Genomic DNA, 12,156 nt, shown 5'->3' with positions numbered 1-12,156 from the left:
CTTACAAAGTCTCTGACTGCTGGACGAGAAAGACTTTAAAGAAGTCATTAATATTTCCGTGTATATCAGATCAAGAGCGAGGGGCAAGGAGTACAAACACTGAAGATGTGTGTGAGCCAAACCTGGAGCTTCAGCGTTCAGTTTTATCAACAAAAACTGCATTAAAAACGGCCGACAATAAATTCCTCTTTTTACCTGAAATTTGTAAATCCTCCCAACCAAACAGATTGTCTCACCTGTGTCCGGACTGGTTGTCTCCTGGGTTTTTCAACATGGTCTGATGTAGAGAATAATGTAGCCTCTATGCCATGAAACACAGGAGGAATGAATCTGCCGCCATCCCGTCCTTCCTGCTCTGGTTCTGATCATTCAAACAAGTAGCACTCCTCTGTAACATCACTGTGGGGTAATCTTTCTGCTCATCATTTGTTGTGTTCAGTAGTATTTTGAGTAGGATTTAAGTCCCAGCAGGACGTTTGGTTGAACTGGATTGATGCGGATGCTTTGGAACGACAGAAACAGACGATGTTTTTCTTTGTTTTCGTTTGCTTCCACCTTCCTGCCGTGCAAGGACACTAAAAAGGAGGCAAGGACACGAGGGCAGGGGCGAGGAAAGGAAATGGGATGCGTCCTCTGAATGAACCTTTTTTTTTGAGTGACCCCCCCCCCCCCCCATCATGACGATGTGCCATATTTGATCTCGTCGGTGTAACATAAGAAGCTGAGACGTCACCGCTCTGGTTTCCCTTCCTCTCCATCGTGTTGTGTAACGGCTACTTGTGACGCTGCATTCTGTGGATGTGTGGATGTTCATGTGCGAAATAAGAACCATTGATCTACTGTTACAGGTACTTTATATAAAAACCTTTACAAGCTGCGTGTGTGCTTTATTCTCAGAGCCGTTTATACACGGAGACAGTTCCTGCTCTGACCACAGGGGGGCAGCACGGAGAGGGGGGACGTACATCCTGCATGTGACCCATCCTAGTGTTGGTAGCAGTGGGCTGCCATATGTACCCGGGGAGCAGGGTAGGGAACGGTGCTTGCTCAGGGACACCTCTGCAGCACTCGGTCTTTCAGGGACTTGAACCCAAGCCAACTCCTTATGGACTTCGCCATCACTGCCACAGGGTTTATAATTCCTACCGTATTATATAAATCAGAAGAAGAATGTCCTTATCCTAGAGATAGGGCTTTGTGACAGTTGCTCCATTTAATACTGAAATGATAAAAATATAACATGAACACATGTTCATAAACAAAACAAGTGGAATCAAAATGCCCAATAAAAAAGCAATTCAATCAAATAAATGAATATAACATAAGAAGTGAAAGAATCTCCAGTTACAGATGAAATAAATCAGAATATATTAATAAAAGTTAAAGTAAAGATGTGGAATAGAAATATAAATTGAATAAAAATATAAAGTTAAGTTTAAAACAGAACACTTTTGATTTGAATGGAAAACCCACATCGTGTAATTCGTTTGGGCCCTGTGTCGCTGTCCATGGTTCTGAAGAGGATTTGCGTGTGTGCGGTGCTCTCCGTGGTGCTGACAGACTCCTAGCTCTGTGATAAACATCCACAAATACCCAGCAAGTGTTAAAGGAGATCATATCTCTGGTCTAAAAATGACCTTAACATAATTGAACGTCACTTATGAACTGTGGAACGGTTATATTCTGGGGCAGATTTCTCCTCTCTGTGGAGCTGAGTCCACTTCAAGCTCACTCCTGATTGTGTTCATGTCGGTAGCCCTGTCATTGCTTTCTGTATACCCCTTTAGATCCGTTTCAGTGTTCTATCCCTGATATGCAGCAGTACAGACACACAGACAGTCTGTCAGCCGGGGAGCCGTCCGTGGTGCTGAAGCAGAGAAACACCTCAAACTTAAGAGACGTGTTGTACAATAACAGAGCAGGTAACAGGTCATGTCCCTCCTGACAGGAAAAACAGATAGAAACATAGAAAAAGGTGTATGCATTCTTTCTCACTATCATTACTTACTATCTCAATATGTTGTCTCAAAGTCTCAAAAGATATCTACTTATCATCTGAAACTAATGAAACCGTCTCAATATCTTTGACTACATAGCTCAAGATCAACTCAAGTAATCGTGTGATTTATAATAAGTCACACAATGGTTTTACTTTCAGTGTCTCGTTATTCCTCATGGTTAAATGGTTCAGTTTAAACGATGAGAACAATATAATTATTTTGACTGTCTCCCAAATCCTCAATAGTATTTCATTTTTCAACTTTGTATCTCCAATTGTGTTTGACTTATTTCGTCAATAATCTGACTGCAAATACAAAATATAAAACGTAATCATTATTTGGGTTTACTGTGACTTAATGTCTAAAACAATGACGAGACTTTCTGAATGTTTTATCTTATCATTTTAAAGCAGAGTGAGACATCTGCAGGTAGGTTGATGACGTCACCTTTACAGTATCATCTGCAGGTGATATGCCTCCATTGATGCCTCTCCACGCTGTGACGTCAGCCTCATGTTCCTCTCTGTTTTTGACTATCTGCCACGTGAGGATAACCCGTGGACCCTCCTCCAGTGCACGCGAGCTAATCGCACCACTTCCGCTTCCAGCAGCCAATCAGAGCTCGGTGCGCTGCAGCTTATAAACCCTTCCTCTCCTCTGTCGTCTCCTCACCTCCTCCTCTCTTTCCTCCCCTCAGCACCGACCCTCTTGCAGACCTGATCCACCGACTCCCTGAACATGGCGGCCCGGGTAAGATAAGACTCTGTTCTCTGTTTTCATCCCGGTAATAACAGTGTCTGTGCAAAGGGTGGTAGAGAGGAGACATGGCGCAGGGACACCGAGAGAACTCTGTCTGATCCTCCTGATGGGGAGGATTTATGCCACCCCCCCCCCCTCCCCTCACGCTTCATGGAGATTTTCCAGCCTGCTTTATGTCCCGACTCGTTGCAGCAGCACGCATTATTTGCATCGTATATTCTGCAGCTCCTCTCCCCTGCGGTAATCTCTGCTGCGTGCCCTTGAGCCGCCGGAAATGTCATTTTCACGAGCTTGTGCATCTGAAATAACCGCGAGGACGTTTACAGCGCGTGCTCTCTCACACCGCGGGATGGTTCTGGTGCAGAAAGCTGCGGGTGGTTCGGTTGCTGCTGCTGGATGTGTGCAGATTTATTTCACGGTGCTGCACAGGGATGTGGTGGTGGTGTGTGTGTGTGTGTGTGTGTGTGTGTGTGGGGGGGGGGGGGGGGGGTGGTAGTGCACTGTAGTACAGGCCCTGCGGAATGCATCTGGAAAGTAGCATCCTGATAAATCCTGAAAAAGAGCTCAATTTGAATTGATGCGTCATGATATTTATAATCCCTGTGTGCAGAATATTCAGTAAGTGATCACAGAAGGAGCTAAAGGTCTCTGTCCTTTGTACTGTACAAATAGACCAGGTGATAAGCAGAGCAGGAGGAGGCAGAAAACCCACTTTCAGAACAACAAATGAAATGATGAACGAGTTTGCATTCGGATTTGATTGGAAATACAGTCAGGATTGAAGGACATGCGTTATTGTCACATGCACAGTAGCTGCAGAGCAGTTTTGTCAATGGAAAATCCTCCAACAGAGATTAGAGCTTTGAGAAGATGTCCGTACAGGAGATATGCAGCTACTGCTGCTGGCTACTTAGCTTAGCTCAGAGTTAGCACTGGAAGCACGCAGGCTACGGCAAACACTGTGTGTATGAAGGACAGGTGATGTGAAGGAGAGACGACATGAACCACGCTAGACTCACTTTAACTTTACCAACCACATGGATGTTTTCCAAGCCTAACTGTGTAATGGCGTTACCAGAGAGTCGCCAGTTCAAGCCCCCGACAAACCAAGTACAGAGTGTGGACATGAACTTTGAGATTGCCTGAGCAATCCTTAAGCAAGTCACTAAACCCCCCAACTGCCCCCTGTATGTCCCTATATGTATCTAACATGTGAGGCGTGTTGAGGTGAGGAGCTGACCATCAGACGGTTGAGATATGATCATGTTCCTAAAGTGGTTCGATCCAACCCAAGTACTGGAGACCTCTGTCTTTGTCTCCTTCTGTCTGGAGACCTCTGTCTTTGTCTCCTTCTGTCTGGAGACCTCTGTCTTTGTCTCCTTCTGTCTGGAGACCTCTGTCTTTGTCTCCTTCTGTCTGGAGACCTCTGTCTTTGTCTCCTACTGTCTGGTTCTTGGTTGGAAAGCAGTCTCTTGTGGACGTCCTGCAGAGTCATGATGCTAACAGCTGCACTGACACGCAGCACCTCGAGGAGAGCAAACATAATCGCGAGCATCGGTGCATGAGGGCGAGCCTCTGAGACGCTCTGATATACCCGTCTCCAGTTCCACACGGTCATGCTCTCAGGGACTAAAGCTGTCAGCTGTGTTGGAGATGCAAGGAGCGGTGTCTGTGGTCAGCAGCGGAACCACACTGCAGTCCAAACCTTCACCAGGAGCTCCTGACGTTGTGTCACGTAGAAGCAGCAATATGAAGCTGGAGGGGCTTTTGTCTTTACTGCAAAGTCCGGTTCAAAGCAGCTGTTGACTTCTGGTGTGTGTGTGTGTGTGTGTGTGTGTGTGTGTGTGTGTGTGTGTGTGTGTGTGGGTGATGCCCGAGGGAGCGCCGTCAATACTGCTGTGGAGGAGTGTGTGTTTCATTTGTGCGTTCGCTCCTCGAGTCATTTAATGAAACTCAATGATGCCACAGTACGGAGAAGAATAAATAAAAGTTTTCCCAAATGTTGAGACACACACACACACACACACACACACACACACACACACACACACACACACACACACACACACACACACACACCTGAAATACTTTAGTCATATCACATTGTAACACTGCACTCAAACACATTGTATGTGATAGGCTAAGGGGGTGGGACATCTTTAAGCAGGTTGACCAATCACAACAGAGCCAGCTAACCAATCAGAGCAGACTGGGTTCTGGTTTCAGACAGAGGGTGAGAAGAGGAGCTGCAGAATATCAGCTGGTGTCGCAGGCTGGTTGTGGACAGAGGAGACCCCAACCCTCCTTTAATGAGACCACATCGATCTGTAGTCTCCTCGTCCATTTTTATCTCAGCTACGCACGTCTAGCTGCTGCACCTTGCACCATTGTGATGCTCTCACACACACACACACACACACACACACACACACACACACACACACACACACACACACACACACCGTCACAGCTGATAACTGAGAAAGGTTTCTAAAGAACGGACTGTATGGAGATTCCTGCTCCGTGGTTACTGTTGCCACGTCGTTTTATCAGCTGCAGCTAATACGTTCAACATAAGCTCCATTAACACACACACACACACACACACACACACACACACACACACACACACACACATACACACACACACACACACACACACACAAACAAAACAAATGCTCCTGTTTAACGCTATACTGTTAGCATGGATGTGAAATAACATGTCCTGCAGCCTGCTGGTTTATGACTGTTTAATATGTGTGTGTGTGTGTGTGTGTGTGTGTGTGTGTGTGTGTATGTGTGTGTGTGTGTGTGTGTGTGTAGAGGAGATGGTTCCTCCTCTCGGACATCAGCATGAGTCAAAAGTGACCAGCGGCGTGTTTTTCAACCCTCCCCTCTGCTGACACACACACACACACACACACACACACACACACACACACACACACACTGTTGCCGGGCATACTGAGGCCTGTCAGAGTGAATCAGGACCCAAGCGCTGATGCTGACTCCACTGAAAACTCAGCATCCGTTTTAAATGTCTACCATCGCACCACTTATATTACCAGTTGGACCACTGGTGCCGCTCCCAGTGCTCCCAGGGCTGCACAACTAATCCACACGTTGTTGAATGTATTGCTTTTATATAATGATCCTGCCAGAAGAGATTTCAGTGAGGACAATCATCTGATTGCTTGTAACTGTGCTTTTTTTTAATTCTGCAAAATGTGCAATTTGACTCTCGATGTTGGAGGAAATGGTCATTTTTTACGGACTTTTGGTTATTTGTTGTTCTCACACTTGAAGACACATTACCTGACAGCCCCAGTTTGGGAGCTTTTGCCAGTTTCAAGAGATTAAACTGGTATTTGCCTCCACCAGTAATAATTGTGGTTTGGTTTGCTTGTCTTGCATCAGGTGTGTGAGGAAAGACTGCCAGAAAATAGGGTGTTGGATTGGGCCAGAACCAGGAGGCGGACACAGTATTTATTTGGTGGAAGTGTGCTAATCTCCACCAGTGCCTTTGTGGTTTTACCATTTCAATATGCATCAGTCTGTCCATCCTGAGAGCCGTTGATTATCGACCTGCTCATCGTGCATCCTAAATGTAAGGACCTAGCTCAATGGTCCTTCAGCGGTCCTGGCTTTACGATGATTCTCCAGACTGAGACCGTGAAGCTGTGAAGGTTATAGCTCTCCTCCACAGCTTCCTTTGGATCTAAACTGAAAATAAGATGACGTGCAAATGTAGAACCACCGTCAAATATATTGAGACGTTGATCGGGTTAGGCTGCTGTGACGTAGGGGATTCCTCCAGGATAGATGTTGAGAAGGAGGTAGGAGGAGCACCCAATGATGGAGTGGAATATTTAGGGTCCAGGGCTCGGGGATGTACGTGAGACACGGTGGGGATTGTTCTGTTCTGTTTGCTGCAGTAAAGCTTGTCCTCGAGAACGTGCAAGCGAGACGCTGGAGGATTGGATTGCGAGGTCATTGTTTGATCTGCTTTCTTAAAAGGTAAATCGACCCCAGGATTTTCCATCTTTGTCCTGTAAGTAAATTCTCAGTGAGTGTACCGCCAGTAAGACACTCTGGCTGTGGAGGGGATTGATCTGAAGACCTTCTGTCACCATCTGTCGACCGAGCTGCCGAATTAGAGAGCAGGAACTCGAGGCTGAAGCATGTAAACATTACAAAGGTTCAAGCATACCACGAAGAAGGCCATACTGAATCAAAAACAGACAATTTAGCCTGCTCTTATGGTGTTACTGGTTTGTTTTGGTAACTCCTCTTCTCTTTTTGTAAAGAAACCTGTTATCTGCAGGGAAGAAGCATTTTCCCCACCCATCTGCTGCAGAATTATTCCGTCTTTGGACACAAATATTCAGTTTACTGCTTCACCAACGGTAACTGTGTCAGTGTAGGGTCAAAGGTGAACAGCTCAGGTGGAATTAGACCTGAAGTGTAGTGTGAACGCTAACGGGATTACTCCGCAGGAGAATGAAATGGGAAAACACTGTTGTTCTAACTCTGTTTGCTTCATGAAACAGCAGGTAGTATTTTCAGCCATAACCTAAGCACCAAACTCACCATTACGATGATAATTGTGGCAGATTCAGCACTCAAAATGCTTGTTACATTACAAACAATAGTCCTTGATTACAGACAGAGGCAAACCAAGAGCAGATCTATTTTTGACAGGCGGTCACAGTTCATTTTTTAAGCTAAACTGTCGTAGAGATTTCATCAACCACAGGTAGCTAATTAAGCTAACGCTATCTACATACATTAATTGAGCTGCTGTCTTCGCTGGTTTTTAAGCCGGCTGTGTTTCATAAACATAAAGCTAACTAAAGGATAAAGTTATTCTGGGGTTGCTGAAAACAAACCCTGAGTCCACAAAGGAGTAGCTGCTAACGATAGCTCCATAAAAAGGTAAAAAGCTATGTACATTGGACTGTGCTATAGCTAGTAAGCTAACTATCGAATTTCATCTTAGAGCCGATACACATGGGTTAGCTTGGGTGGCTGTCTTTGGTAAACTTCAAGCCTTCTCATTTAAATTAGCTGGTTGCTCGAGAATAAAACCCCAAATGAAATCAAGAGTAGGTGCTAAAGTTAGCTTACATTGTGACAGCACACAGGAACTTTAGCTAGTAAGCTAACCATGGCACTGTAATGTTCTTTTATTGTAAGAACAGGAGTCGATCTAAAAGAAACGAAGTGAAGCTCCTCTTATAAGTTTTAAAGGAGTGTTTATTAAAAGGATGCAGCAGTAGGCTTTACAAAAGTGTCACAGCTGTGGCTCAATAGCCCGGTACACGCGTCCACAGGCCGCTGACTGAGTGGAGCTCATCAGTAGTTCCTGTCTGGCGGTCCGGAACAAAAGAGAGCCCGATCTCACAATACAAACATGTTTTACAGAACCACCCCTTTCCCGCCATAAAACAAACAACTTCAAAATAAGACGAGCTCCGCTCTCGTGCTCTCATTGGTTGGTAGCGGGGGGCTGGATCCTGTTGGCCGCTTGTCACATGGGGTTCTCCGGACTCTTCTATTGGCTGACGTCGTCGGGGGCGGGTCCTCCTATGGCCATCTTGTTAGTGAAGTCCTGAATCTCTCACCTACGATATTCTATTATGCAATCCTTCTGAGGTTTATCAGGTATTAAACAGACAACAGTATCACTGCAGCATCAATGAGTGAGAGGTAGAGGCGGTGTGTTTAGTATGTAACTCCACGCGTCCTTCTCCCTCTACTCATATATACAATACAATATTAGCTACATGCTATCTGAGGCTAAAACCAACATCCGGTAATACTACCGGAATTGGACAAATATGATCCGTCCAGAAACAGTGAATTACCTTTTAATGTTCCGTTCCAATGTATTGATTATTTCTAACAGCATCTTATGTAAGAGCAGATTAACACAGGGTCATCTAAAGTGTTGAATGAATATAAAGCTAACAGTAGGATAAACATTGTGTCTGGAGTCGCTGCAGAATAAACTCCAGACTCACGGAGCCCTAGTGCAGAGCTGCTAACGTTAGCTTACATGGCGAACGCGCCCAGGACAGATCATTTTAGCAATACTCTCCATTGCATCCACATGTATTGAGTCTGATCAGGTGCTCGTATTGCTTGAAAGACAACATGATGGATTGAATTAGTCAGAATCAAAACACCGAGCTGGATTGTTCCTGCAGTCAGGGAAAAGGAAAGCGCGCTATTTGCTCAGAAGTGGGGGGGCCGCACAGATGGCTTCTCTCCGGTAATGAAACGAGCATTTTATTCCTCCCATCACCTCCCTGTAGTGCGAATATCTTTTTGCACAGCAGTGATTTGTCAAGAGAATTGAATTGCTGTGCTCCAGATTCTGTTTAAACACCCACACCCAATTTGGGAGGTAGATAGCATCGACTAACCCTCACAGAGAAACTAACCCAAACAGATGAAGACCCTTCCACCGTTAGCATGCTAGCTTGCTGTTCACAACCAAGGCTTTTTGTATACAGACGGCTAGGTAATCTTCACTGGTTCCGTGATGATTACAGGTGTAAACACTGTAATTCCTATATTTATTGTCCATTTACATATCATTTCAAGTACATTATGTCCATTTTGTGGTCCTCCTTGTGTTGCTGTCTAGCTGAAATGACAAGCTAACGTTGCTAAGATCCACATTTCTTTCCCTGTTGTTAGCCTGTCAGATTTGCAATGATGAAATGGATATTACATACATGAACCTGTCGGCAATCACGGTGCATAAGAACAACACATGTGCAGCTGCATGCTTAATAAAGTGTGTGCGGGAGAGTGTGTGTGTTTTATAAGTGTGTCAGAGGGAGGGTAGTGGTTAATCCCTCCCGGCTGTCTCGACACAGGGCCTTCCTCTGAGCTGGAGTTATATTTAGAGAGACACACACACACACACACACACACACACACACACACACACACACACACACACACACTGTTACTGTGAGTGTGTGTTCAGTGAAGACAGGAACGACCTTCAGAGTTTGTGTTTGCCCTGGCTGTGACTCAGGAGGAGATGCAGCCCTGATAGGAACAGCTCCACCCCCCCCCCCCCCTACCATCCCAGAGACTCCCTCATGATTAAACATGCATGAGAGAAGGAAATTAAATATTTCATTTTACCTTATTTAAGTGCGGGAGAGTCTTAACTGCCTTGATGTTGTCTGCCTGCTTATGAGGCTGGTATCAATTATTTCCACTGCAAGTCTATCAACTCAAGAGGTGCACCGTGCACGGATCAGTAGGCCAGAAGGTGCAGATAACGCTATGAAAGGTTGCAGTAAACTAGCTTTGAATTATGTGGTTATGTGTAGAAAAGATCATGGGTTGGTTTCAACATAAGTCACGTAATGTCAATTACATACGTTGGAAAGAAGTAACTCAACGATGTTCGTGCTGCCCTTGTTTTGCACTGGTTGTCATATGAACAGGAATTCCTATGGTACACACAAACTCAAGATGTTTTCAGGATAAAAAGTACAATTCCTTTTTGGATTGTGTTTCGGATTCCAGAAAATAAACGTGTCTGCATTTTAATTCTTGCAGTAAACCCCATCATACCAGCGTTGAACTCTGTGTTCAGGTTTAGGTAAAGAGCTCATGGTTTGGTTTGAAATAAGGAAAGTAAATGACCTCTCTGAAGTCACTCTGCTTAGCTACGTCAGTTAACTTAACTTGACACAAGACTTGAACGATCGTGAAGAGGACTTTCCATCTTGTAAACCCAATCTCCAGATATTTTAAGCCAGAGTGTACAATTCCTTGGATTTTGTAAATGTTTTGGAAAAATATAGCATGTTGTTTTCCTGCAGTGGACACCGTAAAGGCCAAAGCTAAATATGGCTGCATCAGATGATACATGGATTCATAATGGTCCGTATCATAAGGATAAGACGGCCCACTTTTCTGCATTTTTGCTATTGATCTAATCCTCCGACAGAGAGCTCAGGAATTACTTAGTGATGAATCAAAATTGGTTTACAGGCAGCTTATCCATTTCTAATGTGCAGGTATTGCAGATCGTCTGTGTTTCTTATCATTTATTGTCATTTGTCTTCATCATATCCAGAGTCTCTGAGCCCTGTTATTGTGACTGTTTGTGCATGTCAAAGCAAACAGCGCTGATGGGTTGGTCTCATATTTCATGTACTCGGATGAAATCGTCAGACTGTAATGGTTTGAAATTGAATTGCAGTGAAGGACGGATTAGTTTGTCATGGATCGTTCTGAGAAGCCTTCAGCTTAAGTGATTGTTATGCAACTTTTCAATTATATAAACATCTTCTAACTACACAATTATCTTAGAAAAAAGATCATTAGAGCTTGCATTAAGTCATCTTACAATATCCATGTGCAGCTTCATCAGGCCAGAAAAAGTGGTGCAAAATGTTGGCATTAAACCACATAATGAGTCAGCATTTCAGCACTTCCTGTCCCCTGTCCTGGACGTCAATGGTCCTCTGAATGTGTTTTCTTCTTCCTCTGTTTTTTTTGCAGTGTGTGTGACGCAGTATCTGGGAGGGTCTGATATCGGTCACTCCCTGTGTCTCCCCCTCGCTCTGTAAATACTCACACTGTTGAATTATTCATGCTGCTGTCCCTGGGTGGGGTGTATTCACTCAGAAGTCTGCATTGGAAATCGATGGGTACCAGAGCTCTGCAGCATCGGAGGGTCTAAGATAGAAGCACACTACACCACAGGACTACAGTGTGAGGCTCGTGTTCTCCTGTACTATCAGAGCTGTAAATACACCGGCCCTATGAGTCATACCTTTATCGATACCTTATTTTGAAGGTACAATTCAATCCATAAACCTGGAATAGAAGGTGGTCGGTGCATCACAGAAAAGTAATTATGTGTTGGACCCTGAAGGCAGCATCTCCCTGGTCCAAAGGGATTCCTCCATGTGATTTTGGATTATTGCAGAAAATAATCTCAGTTTCAAACAAACATTTAGGATATAGGCGGCTAATGTTGGGCTATAAAGGAACTACAGCACGGTCACATGACTTCACGTCACCACCGCTAAGCTAAAGGAGGCTAATGTTGGGCTATAAAGGAACTACAGCACGGTCACATGACTTCACGTCACCACCGCTAAGCTAAAGGAGGCTAATGTTGGGCTATAAAGGAACTACAGCACGGTCACATGACTTCACGTCACCACCGCTAAGCTAAAGGAGGCTAATGTTGGGCTATAAAGGAACTACAGCACGGTCACATGACTTCACGTCACCACCGCTAAGCTAAAGGAGGCTAATGTTGGGCTATAAAGGAACTACAGCACGGTCACATGACTTCACGTCTCCACCGCTAAGCTAAAGGCGGCTAATGTTGGGCTATAAAGGAACTACA

General features: G+C 44.7%; 1 protein-coding gene across 3 annotated transcripts in view; it reads left to right on the top strand.

Moving 5' to 3' along the window:
- The first annotated feature begins 2,631 nt into the window (after window positions 1-2,631).
- LOC134878062 (vesicle-fusing ATPase) overlaps window positions 2,632-12,156 on the top strand; it is a 29,837-nt gene continuing 20,312 nt past the window's right edge. For 2 of the 3 annotated variants that reach the window (XM_063903841.1, XM_063903838.1), the window contains exon 1: window positions 2,666-2,750. In XM_063903841.1, coding sequence (XP_063759911.1) covers window positions 2,739-2,750 — 12 coding nt within the window. In that variant the 5' untranslated portion in view covers window positions 2,666-2,738. Of the gene's footprint in view, window positions 2,751-12,156 lie in introns of all 3 variants that reach the window. The other variant, XM_063903842.1, reaches the window with a different exon arrangement.

The sequence above is a fragment of the Eleginops maclovinus genome, chromosome 16, assembly GCF_036324505.1.
Source record: "Eleginops maclovinus isolate JMC-PN-2008 ecotype Puerto Natales chromosome 16, JC_Emac_rtc_rv5, whole genome shotgun sequence".
In the NCBI taxonomy this organism is placed as follows: domain Eukaryota; kingdom Metazoa; phylum Chordata; class Actinopteri; order Perciformes; family Eleginopidae; genus Eleginops; species Eleginops maclovinus.
This window is presented reverse-complemented; position numbering and strand designations above follow the sequence as displayed.